Consider the following 14,518-nt stretch of genomic DNA (forward strand, 5'->3'; position numbering starts at 1 on the left):
TATTGTTCGGTATGCAACTTACCCGTGGCATAGAAGTGTGCATTTGTGCCCACAGCCGAGACCTTCTGCGCAAGGCTTCCTGCACCCCCCATTGATCGCTTCCCAATCTCCGAGCTCTAAATGACGAGTCAAAAATTAGTTCACATGGTCAAAATATAGTTATTGATAGTACTGACCGCGAATCAAAGTTTCATTCTTATGCTTCTTGCAGGTCAAGGGAAGGATTTTGCCAATTCGCGGATCGTGATCGCCACCTGGAGATCTAAGAATCGAAATGATATTCTCCCAAAGAGGACTGAATTGCTCCAGGGTTCCGGAGCTCCCGAACATGTAAAGACCTCTTTTTGCCCGAGAGAGTGAAACACACACTCTGTTGTCAGCGGCAAGAAACCCAATTCCGTTACTCTTGTTGCTCCGGACGAGCGAGAGTAGAATAATTTCGTTTTCCTCTCCTTGATAGGAGTCGACCGTGACAACTTTGTGTATATGATTGGCAAGATATTTGTTTGTCCTCATATGCTTGAGAATCAACTTCCTTTGGCCGTTGTAGAATGTCAAAACAGTTATCTCCCAAAATGGAATTCCATTAAGCACCAGATAGGCATAGAACTTCACAATCATGATGGCTTCCAGTTCGTTGAGCTTAGAAGTCAGACTGTCTCCGCTTTCAGGCCAATCATGCGTGAAAAAGAATGACCGAAGAGAGCCCATTCCCGGGACGAGCGCACTTTTGAGCACGGAGGGATGGTCATACAGACTGCCATATATAGGCATCAGAAGTTCTCTAATCTCAGAGGCCATTCTTCGTTGTTCCCGGAGCTGTACATAAGGTATGTCGTTCCGGACCAAGCGTTCGAACATGGAGGTTTCTAGGAAGAAGGGCTCCCCGGCAAGATCCATCAACGTACACTTCGCTTTTAGCTGCATATGGTCACCCACAAGAACCAACTGTTGGATCGATTCAAGGCACGCAACGGCAGTTGGAGCTTCAAGGACTTCGGCTGCTTCTTCGATCACCAGGGTTTGAGGACTCAGGCTCGAGACAAGCCCACGATACTTGCTCAACCCAGTCGTTGTCATGGCTACTAGCTTGGCTTTCCGCAGGGTCTCAAAATCTCGCTCCCACCTACCGATCTTGAGTCTGCCACTGTAGAAGTCGTATGACTTGGCAATAGTGCGCAATTTAGTGTTCACTAAATCCAGGAGCTTCCTCCGCAACAAATTGTACACGGGCCCCCGTGCTGTGACGGGAATCTTCGTCAAATCACCCATCGAGAGATATTGACGAATCTCAGCCTTTGAGTAGGATGACTCTTGAACTCCCTGGTGTGTTGTCCTGAATTGAAGTGATCTACCATAGAGAGACTCGAATTCTTCCTCGTTTGGTCCCTGCTCTGCCTCGAGCTCTTTGAGCTGCTCGTACTCTATGTCGATGTCATCTTCGGTGAACGTCATCTCTTCAACCCAGTGATTGAGGTTTAGCTCTTTCACCTGATCATCGAGCCACTCTGCAATATGATTCGTGTCATTTCCTGCGAGCGCAGATGAGTTCGACTGATCAAGTTTCTTGAGTGAATCGCATTGAGTCTGTGTTAGCAGGCCATAGTCGGCGAACGTGGATGCCTTGATTGGACCTTGGAGACCCTCCTGGTCGAACGGCGTGAGAAGCTCCGCTACTTGAGCGGAAATTCTTTGAAGATCAATTCTTGCTGGGCCGAACAGGCCACCGATTACCGTAGGCACTGGCAGAAACTTCTTTATCTCGTAGAGCATTCGCTTTCGAATATCGGGATCCGCGCTTCTCGAACCCAGTCGAATGTAGTTTTCCTCAAATTGAGCGATGATATTGAGAAGCTGGTCCAGCGCATGGTTTGTATGTGTCGCAATGATGATAGGAGGATCGTTTGGGGTCATCTGGGATAATAGGAGCTTCAAGAAGGTGACTGACACAAACGTCTTGCCAGTTCCCGGGGGACCCTGTATGATAGAAATATTTCTTGACAGCATGTTCTCCAGGGCTTTCCACTGATGAGGGTTGAGTCCTGCCATTGGAGTAGCAGGAAAACCCTTGAGGACGTTGAAACTCGTATTACCATCGGCGGTAGGCGGCGACAGAGCCTGGAAGTTCATCACTGGCTTGTCCAACACATATTGAGGTGCGCCAATGTCGGTTTCCAAGGCACATATATGTTGCTTGAGTGGGAATCTAGTAGGAAATGGATCAAGTTAGAGCTATACATTGAAGAGATGACGGGAACGGGGACGAAAACTCACTTTTCTTGTGATAGCTTCTGCAAGGCTTTCATGGTGTGCCGGTGAGCCTCATAGTATCCTGATCGTGCCTGTACCATGATCCATTCTTGCTGGGGGTCGAACTTGATATCCTCTGGATGGGCAAAATAAATGTCTACTTCAGGTGGGGTTTTGGCAAGGTTCTCAAGGGGCCTCGCCGCAACAACACCCACGATGCACTTAGTTGAGAAGGAGTCCTCGACTGGAGATAAGGCTATGATATTCCCGGCAATAAGGCGACTGGAGTACTCCCAATGTATTCTCTTGCCGGCACGACGTGTGGAGAATTGAACGCGAAAAGCAATTCCCGAGGTTGTCAGTGTCACTTGCACAATGAAAACCTATTCAAGATCAGTCAGTCGAATGAGAATTTGAAGCACTCAGAAAGATTCAAATATCACCTTCTCATAGATTACAATGTTGCCGTTGTCCTTCATGAGCGGATAGGCGCGAACATAAAGCACTGCATCTCGGAGGTTTGCGACAGCATCTTCGCGGATCAAGTTGTAGTGAGCGTTGAGATAAAGCTCGGTTGAAGGCCAGGGACCTGATATGTGATTTGGAAGCAACATAATATCACTCGAACCGTCATTCGATCCCAGAATTTCCTGCGTAGTAGGAAGCTCGGACTTTTTGCGCCAGTCCTCCGTCTGTCCGCGCGGAAGGGGAACCCCCCTCTGACAGATCGGTCGTTGCGAAATAGTTCCGAATTGCCGGGTTCGCAGGGATACCAGGAGGCTTGGATTGACTGGAAGCTGCATTGCGATGACTATTGGGGTGGACAAATTTCCCAGCACGACCACGTGGAGCCATTATTACCTGGAGGTAGGGCTGAGGCGTCGAAACAGATTGAAAGATTGATCGGGATATCGAAACCCGTTGAAAGAATAATGAGAGCTAACAGGTAATTGAAAGGGAAAATCGTGAGAGAAGAGAGGGGAAGTGGAGGAAGTGGAGGAAGAAAGAAGAGAAGAGAAGCAGAAGGAGGAGTAGAAGGAGGAGTAGAAGGAGGAGTAGATGGTAAAAATGGCAAGAGCAACTTAGGTCGTGGCTGCCTTCTTGGAAGAAGTTTGCCCAAAATAAACCCGAGTTTATCTGATCTGACATCATTTTATCTTTTTTGCCTTAAGAGTCTATTATCCTTTTCGGAGAAGGTTCCACCTAGCACAAATATGAATTTCATGTCATTTCATGCATTTGATGCCATCCAACCTACGATCTGAGTCCCAGATCTACGACGGAGCCATGTGATTGGCCGGGTGGAGCCCGACCCCAGCAGAGAAAGAAGGGGAGACCGCCTTGCGCGGTCTGATCCGCATTCATTTGTTCACAGCCATCGCATTGGACCTTCGTCTGGGTCGACTCATGCTACTTGGCCTTTGAAACTATATTCGAATACGGTGACTTGTCCTGTAAATATACTGAAAGTTGCCATCACCAAACCCTTATTGCTGCATCGCGGTGGGACCAGGGTTCCATCTGCGCCGAAGCTCTCCGCACCAGACTGCAGCTAGACTGCCTACCCCCCCAATTGGCAATTGAAAAGGGCGGGGCTACATATTGAATCGTGACACTTGTTTGGGATTGGCGACCGGTTTCAAAGCTTCATGGCGTCCCTTGAGGAGGATGAGGACCGCGATCTGGCGGGTCAGTTGCTGCTACCCTGCTCATTCCCCGCTCCCATGCTTGCGCCTTTGCCTGACACACTCTTTTTAGGTTCTCAAGATGGAAGCTCTGACAATGAGATTGACGACACAATGCGCGACGTTGACGATAATGACGGGGATAACAACGACGACAATGACCATGACAACGACAACGACAACGAGCAGGATGCCGATGTGGACGCTGATCAAGACCAGGACCAGGACCAGGACCAGGACCAAGATCCGGACAGCCCCTCAAATGCAAGTCAAACATCAGAAGGCGCCGGAATATCTTCGCAACAGAACCCTGATACAAGGAATATGACATCGCCGGGGAACGGGGACACATCGATGCTGGAATCCTTTTCTATTCACCATCCTAGCGTCCGCCCCGAATGCTTAACGGCCAGGACCTATGATATCGCCCCAACCACCGCTGCTCCTCATAGCACATCAATAAATGCAATCACAGCGACGGCAGATATGCGTTGGGTTTTTACAGGTGGATCGGATGGCTTTGTTCGTAAATTCAACTGGGCCGAGTCTATCAACAGCAAGCTCATGTTGACGGTGGCGCAACGGCATCCATTTGTGGATAGTGTTGTTAAAGCGGGTGTCCTAATGACATATTGGGAAAACATGGATGGCAATAGCTTATCACCAGTCTATTCTCTAGCGGCACAGAGTGAGGGCCTCTGGTTACTTTCCGGCCTAGAATCCGGTGCGATTCGGCTGCAGACATTGCGACACGACGAGGGAAAAGAAGTCATTCAATTACGACAACATACATCAGCAGTCTCCTCGCTAAATTTGACGTCCGACGAGCAATCCTTGCTCTCTGGGAGCTGGGACAAGCGTGTTTTTGATTGGGATCTCAATACCGGTCAGGCACGACGTGCATTCGGCGGCAGTGCAGGCCAGATCTCTACGGTACAAATCCGGCCGGATTCCAGCTTGCCAATTCCATCAGATACAATCGATCCATCCCTACCTAACGGTACCTACTCGTCGAATTATCAGGCTAGTGGCCTAGACAAATTCAATGCCATGGACACCACTCAAGATACAGGATCCCAGGGGCCCGAAAACCCGCAGGCGGGTTCACCAACTGACTCGCTATTTGGTGGTGCGGATTCTCTCTTTGGAGATGCAGATGGCGGAGCAGCAGACGGGGGAGAACCATCTGGGGGTGTATTCGGGGTAGACGAAGATGATGAATTTGGTCGTGCGATGGCTAACGGCGTCCTTGCTGATGCCGATGCCCCGGGTGAAATCGATGCTGAAATGCCCGAACCCGAACCTGTACCCCAAGTAGAATCTTCTGCTGCCGCGAATACAGCAGACGCATTCGCTCATGACTCTGAGAGCAAGTCCGAGGTGCCCACAACAGAGATCACCACAGAACCGGCGCTGCCAGCTGTTAATGGGCTGCCCAAGGCCGAAGAAATTAAACCCTCCATAGATCAGATTTTCCCCCAACCCATGCAATCTGAACAGACAATAGGAGCCGATACGACTTTTCTTGCCGCATCAATGGATGGCACCATCCGGGTGTGGGATCGACGACAACCCGATCCTGTTGCTCGAATCAGCCCCCGTAATGCCCCGCCTTGGTGCATGAATGCGTGCTGGTCTCCTGATGGAAACTACATATATGCCGGGCGGCGCAATGGTACTGTTGAAGAATTCAGTTTGCACAAGGGCCTTCGGGATGTTGAACGGACGTTCAAGTTTCCGCAGGGCAGTGGTCCAGTGACTGCTCTCAAGGCTATGCCAAATGGCCGCCATCTCGTCTGGTCAGTTTTATCGTTTATTTACTCATTGGAATCTACTAACTCCTCCTAGTGCCTCTCACGATATCCTCCGGCTCTATGACCTACAACATGAGCAGTCTTCCCGGCATTCTACCGTGCCATTCCTCATTATTCCCGGCCATCGAACTGGCACCATATCGCAGCTGTTTGTTGATAACGCCTGTCGTTTTATGATCTCTACCAGCGGAAACCGTGGCTGGGAGGGCAATTCCACAGAGGTATTGCTGGGATACGAGATTGGAGTACCCCAGTACTAGTTGTTGGGCGAGACGGTATTTTCGCAGGATGCTAACGACATATTCGAGTTATCTACGAAGCATATGACTTGAGATGATCTACCACGTACTATCCATGGATATCATTCATAGCTGGTAGTTGTCCCCGGCCTTTTGTTGAATAGTAAGAAAAGAATCATGATACTATCACCAAATTACCTAGGTACGCTAGATTTGAATGAAAACTTGAAATATATCAAATTCGTGCATTATTTCAGAATGCTATACCGATCGTAATGGATATCTTAAAACTTCAACCAAATAGACGCCATGTGACCCAAATCCCCCCCCGAAGGTATAATCGCTCGCATCAGACCGATATTGAAAAGAAATCCCAAAGATAATCTCATCTCATCTCATCATGATAATAGTCGCCATCAAGATCTAGTCCAGGGCAAACCTCACTTTGTTGTGCTCGCCACGAGCCAAAAAGGGGATTGCCTGCCCACTTGACATGACCGTCGCGGTCATTCTCAAAATATACATAGGCGGGCTGTTGAACTGGCTCACCATCAATTGATTTTGGTTTCACGCCCCAAGGTCCAGCCACGAGGCCTCCGAATTCAGGAAGATGTATGTTAGGAATATGTGTTCGCGTTTCAACACTCCCGCCGCCCAAGTTATTGACTGTTATCAAGTAAACCGGTGGGAGGTCAGCCTCGCGGTTCGCGCGAAGAGGCATGGGAATCCAGGCTTCGTTGTTGAAGGACTCCGGCCTATTCTTATCATGTCGGCCAGGCAATGTCCGTGAAAATAACACATCATCGAGTCTCTCTGTGTCTAGAATCATGCCTGGCGTCTGGACGTAAAGAACGCTGTCATATTGCATGAATTGTATTTGACCCAGACGTAGGACCTTGGTGTTGGTTGCGGAGTATCCCGCAGACGTAGCAGCAGTCATATCGATTGGTAGTAGCCAAATTCCATATTTTATACTGGCTGCACGGAGAATCGAAAGAGCTGCTGATGCAGACTTGCCCAACTGTTTGGCTGACATGCGGTCCCATTCTTGCGGATACATAAAAAGGCGATCCTGAACACTGGTACCATTTGTCGCGAGTTGTTTGAAGAAAAGCACGGCGGAACAAATGTCTGACGGGTCGGGCTCAGATAATAGCTGAAGGTAGGCAAAATTGCCCCGCGATCCTGAATTGCGGTCTCGACTAGCTCGTGGGGTGTCTTGATCGTCACCTGAATCTAGATCTGAATCCGATGAATCTCGCTTCTGGAATGTTGATCCCGGATAGCCGTGCCTTGACTCAGAAGCTGTATCAGGGGGTGGGCGGATCGCATGCTGAATGCTTTTTACTGATTGTTGCTGCAGCACGTATCCCGATAGAAATAGTAGTAACGTGAAGATACACACTACTCCCATTGACAGGATGGTGGATACCGTAGACGAACTGAGGAGGACCATGGTGCAAAGGGGTCCGACATGGACGATGAAAGAGAGATTGACAGGATTGGAATGTCAACCATGCATGGCTTGCCTCCCCCTCGTCGATGTCTCAGAGTCAGCCCTAGAGTCGCGCATGACATCAGGATTGTTTACGGGGTTCAGGATCGGGTTGGCCGCGCGACTATCGATAAGTAAAATCTTGGCATTAAGCGGTATGAACTGGCAGTATACCTCATCCGATTTCCAGCTCCGTCGAACTGTCTCTCCCCACCCCAGCCTTCCGACCATTGCAGTCATGACCTCTCATCGCGCTGACGCTAGCTCGTTTCTCGACAATCGCGGGTACAGTGGTCCGTTGGTGAGGGGTGTCAACCCGATCACCCTTTTCGAGAAAGCTGTGCGCGATCGCATCACGGACTCTTATTACTGGAAAGAGCAGTGCTTCGGACTGAACGCTGCTACTCTGTGCGATCGTGCAGTTGAACTATCATCTATTGGTGGTACATATGGTGTCTCCGAAAAACCCACGCCTTTCCTTTGCCTCGCCTTCAAGCTTCTGCAGCTCAACCCCGATCGCAATGTCATCCTCGAATACCTGAATTTCTCCGACCCCGGCAGTGACGACGAAGGCGAAGACAATGGCGTGGTTAAGGATCGTGGTGACTTCAAATACCTCCGCGCTCTAGCAGCCTTTTACGTTCGGATCACGTTCGACGCCGCCGAGGTTTACAAAACCTTGGAACCGCTCCTACTCGACTACCGGAAAATCAAGCGCAGGATCCGTGACACGTTCGCCTTGACATATATGGATCAATTTGTCGACGATCTTCTCACCAAGGACCGTGTATGTGGTACCAGTTTATGGAAGCTACCTCCACGACAGCAGTTGGAGGACCTGGATATGTTGGATGAGCGAGTCAGCCCACTTGAGGGAGAATTGGAGGAACTTGATCAGGATAGTGACGATGGAAAAAGCGACGAGGAGCGTGAAATAAGTGACAAGGAGTCTTCTGGGAAGGGAAACGAGGAAGATGATTGAACATCGAACTCGTATTCTTTTTTATTTTTTTTTTCACATATACACGTGTGGATACTCCCTAGGCCTCGACAGAGACACTTGCTCGACCCCTGCGTCCAGTGCAAGCTTGGCTGTATTCCGACAAACTCGGAACCAGGAAATCGTCCATCCCTCTATCTAAGGGTAAACAGCGGTATGCCAATAGCGCCAAGTGATCCCTACGGAGAAGCGAACTGCACCAACTCCAAGTGGCAGGCCCACAATGGAGCTCAGGTGGGAATTGATTATTGCATCACCAGCTTCACATCCAGCAAACTCCCCCGTCCAAAGTCGCACCAAAAGATTGCGTGGATATGACTGTCGGTTAACGATTCGCAAGCATGTACTATAAGCATCAAAATCGTCATATCTGAGTCTTATAACTCGTTATCGAATTGAAAATACATATCTATAATATCAAAATCCTTGCTGTCGATGCCACTTATCTTTCCAGCCTTCATACCACGGACTGTTATCTAGCGTGGCCACCTCCCAATCCTTGGGTGTAAGACCATTCTCCTCCTGTTCCTTTGCCCACTCTTCTAACTTCGGTAGAATAACATGCTGAACATGCCATACACCCTTATACTCCATGAGTTTCTTCTTTCCCTCTGTCACAACCTTTGCCACCAGTGCCGGGACGCCAGGCTCATCGCGGAATTCTGTGATGGGACTGAAAACCGCCTTGAAGTTGAATACCACGGATGCAGAGAGTGGAAGACGACGAAGGGTCTGCCAGTCTACCCGCAGGTTGCAGTCATCTATTGTCAAATTTGGATCTTGGGTTTTCCGAAGGCCCTCGTGCGGATCGCCTGGTGGCATATACAGTGGCTCCCCGACTTCGAGACCCCATGAACCTCGTTGAATCGGCTTTTCTGTCGGCATTTTGGTGAAGAAACTAAGAAAAGTCGGTTAGATCATCCCTCGTTCAACCTCATAATTGGAAGAAAGAAACTCACCGGTCCATTGAGAACTGCATCTTTTCCTTATAATCCGGGATCGGTGCATGGATTTGGTGCAACTGACGTCCGATTTTGGAGGCAACATTCCAACCAAGTGCCGAACAAATTACTGCCGCACGCAAGAAATAAAAGCCCGTCTCATCATCTCTTAACATGAGTCCAAAATCCTCCGGAACATTGTCAAGAAGGATTTCAAGCGGGGGCTTGGCCCGGATATCTTGCTCAGTGTCGAGGATGCGATTCTGCAATATCCGCTTGTCCACCAGCGTGAAATACTGCGGGTATCTGGTACATATGTATTGGAGTACCATTTCCATGAGCTCTTTGCATGCTAGTTCGGAGCCAGGGAGGGCGTCCAGAACTGCCTTTCCATTCTTGGCAAATAGCTCTTTACGTTGAGCAATGCGGCTCTTGTATGTGCTCTCAAGCTCGATCCACCAATCGGTTTCCAGTTTTGTCAATGCTATCAATGAAAATCATAAAATTAATTCCGCTCATTGTCAAGGGTTGCCAAGGATGCCGAAAACATACACATTGTTTGATGATACGACCATCGAAAAGGGCGATATGGGCGGGGCAGCGCCTTTTCAAGTTGATGTTCGGGATAGGGCCGAGGAAGTGGAACTCCACTGAGCGTTGCATAGTCCGGGAAATCACCCAAAGCCTTCACGTCGTCGACAGAAAAGCCAGTCGGTGTATATAAGTTACCTGGGCTGGTCCTAAAGTTGGCTGTCATGGGCAAGAGATTCTGGCATATTTCGGACTCATCAACTTCTTTCCAGCGTATAACGGCCCCTTTCTGTTGAAGGAGTGCCTCTCTACGTGATGGTGGAAGGGCCTGGTTATAACTTGTTGGTGATGTGGTGCTATTGGCTTTCCTTTTGTCTGGGGATATGGATCGTGGAGGGGTTCGGGCTGTGGAATTTTTGCGGCCGCGTAGGGATATTCTGCTCAGTAACAAACGGCTGAAACACAAGTAGACTGCACTGGCAGCGATCAACATGACCCCGATTCGCGAGGTTCCATCTAGGCTTTTGAGGAAATCCATGGCGAGTACTTGTTCAAGTTGCGCGTTGGGGCTGATAGGGCAAGCTGTTTACCTAGGTATCTTTTGGCATGGGCACAAGGCTAGGCACGAGTTGTAGCCAAAAAAAAAATAACGAATGAGTTCAAGTTTGAAACTTGAAGTCGCAGTATATCATGAGAATTTTATTCGGATATCGATGCAGGGAGGAAGGTCAATATATAAACATTGTACGGCGACTTTGACGATGATAGCCTCTCTCGATGTCAGTTTAATTTGCGTTACACTCAAACTTGGATCAACAAAGCGGGGAAGCTAGAATCCGAAGATGATGACGGTATACACAGGGGATACCGTTTCTGGTAGACCGTAGTGGCTTGACGAACATTTCCGCGTTGGGAGAGAGAATGCAGAGGGGTGCCTTAGATTGGCCTAGGAAGAAAATATTGTTTGGAATAGGATCATTTACTTGTATTGGGTGATTATTCTCTTATCGAAAAATACTTTGTAGAATGTTGTTAGCTAGTTCTTAGCCTACTAGGTATACTCCAGTCAGTAGGCCGAGATCGCCCACAGTCCTTTGCAGTCCCACTTGGGGACCCCCTGCTCTCATGGTCCCAGGGCGGGCAACAATAACTAGATAACATATTAAGGCAGTTCAATGAGGTTGATATTGAATTTCCCACGATAAGAGTAAAGATAAGAGACACTGGACCTCATATACAAAACAGGAAGGCTAGGTTTGCCATACCCGAAATGGCAAAAAGTTCCAGCCGCGGACCGAAGGCGAACCCGAATCATGAATTCGGATAATCATTTCTGCTATTACCTATGCCTCAAATATAAAAAGGATTAAGCATTGGAGGCTTTGAAAATAGAAGAAAAGAGGTGAGCAGCAAAGAAGGTTAGGAAAGCGGAGACCCGACTGTAATGTGTGCTTCTAAATTTCACTGTTTCTTCCATCTTCGCCTTCAGAACGAGTAACAGGATTCGTGATGAGAAGCTCGACGACGAAGTCAGGGACGATGGTGAAGTCGGCGCGGTAGGAGAGAGATCCGGTGCTGGTAGCGACGCCGTTATCTGATAGAAAGCTTGCAGGAAAGTGAGATAAGTTGGAAAAGGTTTTGATGTACCTCGGAACAAACAGATCTTGTCATGCACTCCCCTTTCTATGAGCGGACTCCGCCATGTTTTACAGATTACTCCAGCAACCTAAACTCATTTAAGTCAAATCATTTCGTCTGATTGTTCAGATCAAGCTTGAAAGTAGCAGCAATGGGGTTATTGAGAGTTAAGGAGAGGTACTGATACTACTAGTACCTATGTATTATCAAGCCGTGTACTACCAACTTGGTTCACAATTAAAAAGTTCAAAGTTCGACCTGTTCCGCAGTAATCTCCTTCTCGGTCTTCAAATCTTCGAGGTTCTCGACACCGGCCAGACCCAGTGTCTCGTTGATTCTCTGCATGCGAAGACGATCGGCCTCGGCGATGCTGTCCATGCCTCCGCCAAAGAAGATGTCCAGCTCTTCAAGAGTCTTATCCTTCGTCTCCGGAGCAAATTTCCAGATGAATAGACCACCCAGACCACTGAAGACAGCAAAGAAAATGTAGGTGCCATACTTCATGGAGCCCAGCATGTCCTTAGTCGTCAACCCAATGACAAAATTGAACATCCAGTTGGTGGATGCAACTATGGCCACACCACGGGAACGCTGGCTGTTAGGGAAAATTTCCTGCGCCAAAACCCAAGCCACAGGACCTATAATTGATGAAAATTGATTAGTGCCGAGTTCTTAAAGTGACAGTTAACATGCAACATACCCCAAGAGTAAGCGAAGTTCACGGCGAACAGCCAGATAAAGGCAATTGCCACCCATCCCTGTGGCTTTGCAAGCCCCTCGTTCAGGTTCCATTTATCTTCGTACAGACCTTCGACAATGGCGACAACAATATGACACAAGAACATGCCGGTGGCTCCAACAATCAAAAATGTCTTGCGGCCAAACTTATCTAAGTACAGCACGGAGGGCAAAGTGAAGATGATCTGCAAAATACCAGTAACACCAGTAGCCAGGAGGGTTGTCTTGGTAGAAGAAAAGCCAAAACTGCTGAAAATCTGAGGTGCGTAGTACAAGACTGCATTGATACCAGTAAACTGTTGGAAAACCATGGTACAGCAACCGACCATGAGACGCTTGATCATATTGGGGGCAAACAATGCCTTCCAGGGAGCAAGGACTCCACCGGAACCGATGGCTTCACGTTCGGTCTCCTCATCAAACATGACAGCTGCCTTGATTTCGAGGAATTCAGCCCTAACAACCGGATCCGCAGCTGGTAAACGGCGGAGCTTTGAAAGAGAAGAAAGAGCCTCGTCATCTCGGTGCTTCATCATGAGCCAGCGAGGGGAAAATGGGAAGAAGAACATTCCAAAGAAGAGAATCCAGGCAGGGATGATTTGCAAAGCCAGTGGGAGTCGCCAAGAGATTGTCTTTTGGCCTAGGCAAGTGTGGCCATGATTCACGGCCGTATTGTAGGTGCCGTCGGCGAGGTATGGATTGGCAATTCCTTCGGGGTTGCAGGCAACACCGCCGACATACTGCATTCCATAGTCGAGCCAGAAGGCAATGGTAGTTCCGATAGTGATTGAAAGTTGCTGCAGAGAGACGAGAGATCCACGCAACTCGGGTGGGGCAATCTCAGCCTGGTATAGAGGAATAACCATGCTGAACATACCAATACCCACACCACCAACGATACGGCCAGCGAAAAAATAAGCTGGAGTCTGGGCACCAGCCTGTAGACCAGTTCCCAATGTGAAGATGACGACGGCCACCATCATGGCGTACTTTCGGGAGATTCGATCGGCGAGAACACCATTAATCAGAGCACCAGCCCATGCACCCAGCTCCAGGGCAGCCACCAACCAACCCTGAATGGTAGAGTTCTCAAAGTAGGGGAAGTGATTTTTGAAGTTCTCCATAACAAGGATAGGTCCCATCACACCTTGATCGTATCCGTACATGGTGCAGCCCAGAGAGGCAAAAAGACAAGTAGCGAAGACATAAGGGTTCTTCAGCATACCAACAAGACCATGAGGCTTCTCCGCATTGTTACGGCCAACCACGGATTGACTGACCGCCATCTTTGGAGAGAGGCAGCGAGACAAGAGAAGATAAAATTATGTGGAATATGTCGTCAAAAGAGATAGAAAGGAAACCCCCCCGGGTGGGAGTTCAGCAATATTATATACCCATCTTCGAGCAACTTTTCACCTCTTTGATCGGGTTCTCCAGACCAAAAATTACCCACGGACTACTAACTTCTCCATCACTGGCCTCGTTAGCCAATAGTATGGGCCAGTCAATTTGCGACGAGGGTCCTGAATCATGAAATGCTGCATGCTAGTCCCAAACGATAACATGCTAACGACGCTGTGGGTTAGGCTCGGGGGAATACACAAGTCGGAAGGCCTATATCATAGGCATAGAAAACAAATCTACATGATCTATGGGACTAGAAGACGCCACCAAGCTTTTTGTGGCAGTAGAGAAGCAACGATGGCTAGCCATGGGCGCTTGCTGGGCGCTCTTGCGCCGAGCCATGTAACCAGTAAGCCTCGTTTCCTCGCGCCACAAACAAAGTCTTTGATTTAATTAGCCATGTCCCCGAGAACCACCAGGATCATTCCGCAATCGCTTTGACCTTTATGCTTGGGGACGCTGTAGTGCTGACGGGCATGCGGGCGTATGGAGGCGTATGGACATGGAGCGGAGATTTGACCAATGGACCAGTAATCCTTCAGGGTAATCTTTGATCGATGCGAACTGGATCTAGCTAAAACCTAATGACTAGAAACTGAAGTGAGGATCATTTCCGAGCCGTGTACTAGTATGAAAAGGAAGGAAATTTTCTAGACACTCGAAGTGGATCTCAAAACTTGAAAACCCAGGGTCGTACTTCGGAAACGATTTTTTTTTTTTCACATTCTCTCTAGCTTTGTGAGGGGTGAAGACTCAAGAGTCATTCATTCCTCCGCCATTTTC

The 14,518-nt window shown here is 48.7% G+C and overlaps 6 protein-coding genes across 6 annotated transcripts; 2 read left to right on the plus strand and 4 right to left on the minus strand.

The window, feature by feature from the left end:
* Positions 1–159: 159 nt before the first annotated feature.
* N7533_010037 (uncharacterized protein) lies at positions 160–3,053 on the minus strand (the record flags this gene model as incomplete). Its single annotated transcript, XM_057106687.1, has 3 exons — positions 160–2,206; positions 2,275–2,633; positions 2,694–3,053. The coding sequence occupies 3 exons, from the start codon at positions 3,051–3,053 to the stop codon at positions 160–162; spliced, it is 2,766 nt and encodes a 921-aa protein (XP_056955904.1).
* Positions 3,054–3,899: 846 nt separating this feature from the next.
* N7533_010038 (WD40 repeat domain-containing protein) lies at positions 3,900–6,009 on the plus strand (the record flags this gene model as incomplete). Its single annotated transcript, XM_057106688.1, has 3 exons — positions 3,900–3,939; positions 4,009–5,734; positions 5,784–6,009. 3 exons carry the CDS (start codon positions 3,900–3,902, stop codon positions 6,007–6,009), a joined length of 1,992 nt encoding a protein of 663 aa, XP_056955905.1.
* Positions 6,010–6,373: 364 nt separating this feature from the next.
* Positions 6,374–7,444, minus strand: N7533_010039 (uncharacterized protein; the record flags this gene model as incomplete). The annotated part of the gene is made up of 1 exon (XM_057106689.1): positions 6,374–7,444. One exon carries the CDS (start codon positions 7,442–7,444, stop codon positions 6,374–6,376), a length of 1,071 nt encoding a protein of 356 aa, XP_056955906.1.
* Positions 7,445–7,721: 277 nt separating this feature from the next.
* Positions 7,722–8,465, plus strand: N7533_010040 (PRP38 family protein; the record flags this gene model as incomplete). Its single annotated transcript, XM_057106690.1, has 1 exon — positions 7,722–8,465. The coding sequence occupies one exon, from the start codon at positions 7,722–7,724 to the stop codon at positions 8,463–8,465; it is 744 nt and encodes a 247-aa protein (XP_056955907.1).
* Positions 8,466–8,900: 435 nt separating this feature from the next.
* On the minus strand, positions 8,901–10,493 carry N7533_010041 (heme-dependent oxidative N-demethylase family protein; the record flags this gene model as incomplete). Its single annotated transcript, XM_057106691.1, has 3 exons — positions 8,901–9,381; positions 9,443–9,908; positions 9,977–10,493. The coding sequence occupies 3 exons, from the start codon at positions 10,491–10,493 to the stop codon at positions 8,901–8,903; spliced, it is 1,464 nt and encodes a 487-aa protein (XP_056955908.1).
* A 1,346-nt stretch (positions 10,494–11,839) lies between these two features.
* On the minus strand, positions 11,840–13,617 carry N7533_010042 (sugar porter family MFS transporter; the record flags this gene model as incomplete). The annotated part of the gene is made up of 2 exons (XM_057106692.1): positions 11,840–12,231; positions 12,294–13,617. 2 exons carry the CDS (start codon positions 13,615–13,617, stop codon positions 11,840–11,842), a joined length of 1,716 nt encoding a protein of 571 aa, XP_056955909.1.
* Positions 13,618–14,518: the final 901 nt, after the last annotated feature.

Source organism: Penicillium manginii, assembly GCF_028828005.1.
Source record: "Penicillium manginii strain IBT 31320 chromosome Unknown utg000007l:1.0-2284322.0:1.0-2285126.0, whole genome shotgun sequence".
NCBI lineage: Eukaryota > Fungi > Ascomycota > Eurotiomycetes > Eurotiales > Aspergillaceae > Penicillium > Penicillium manginii.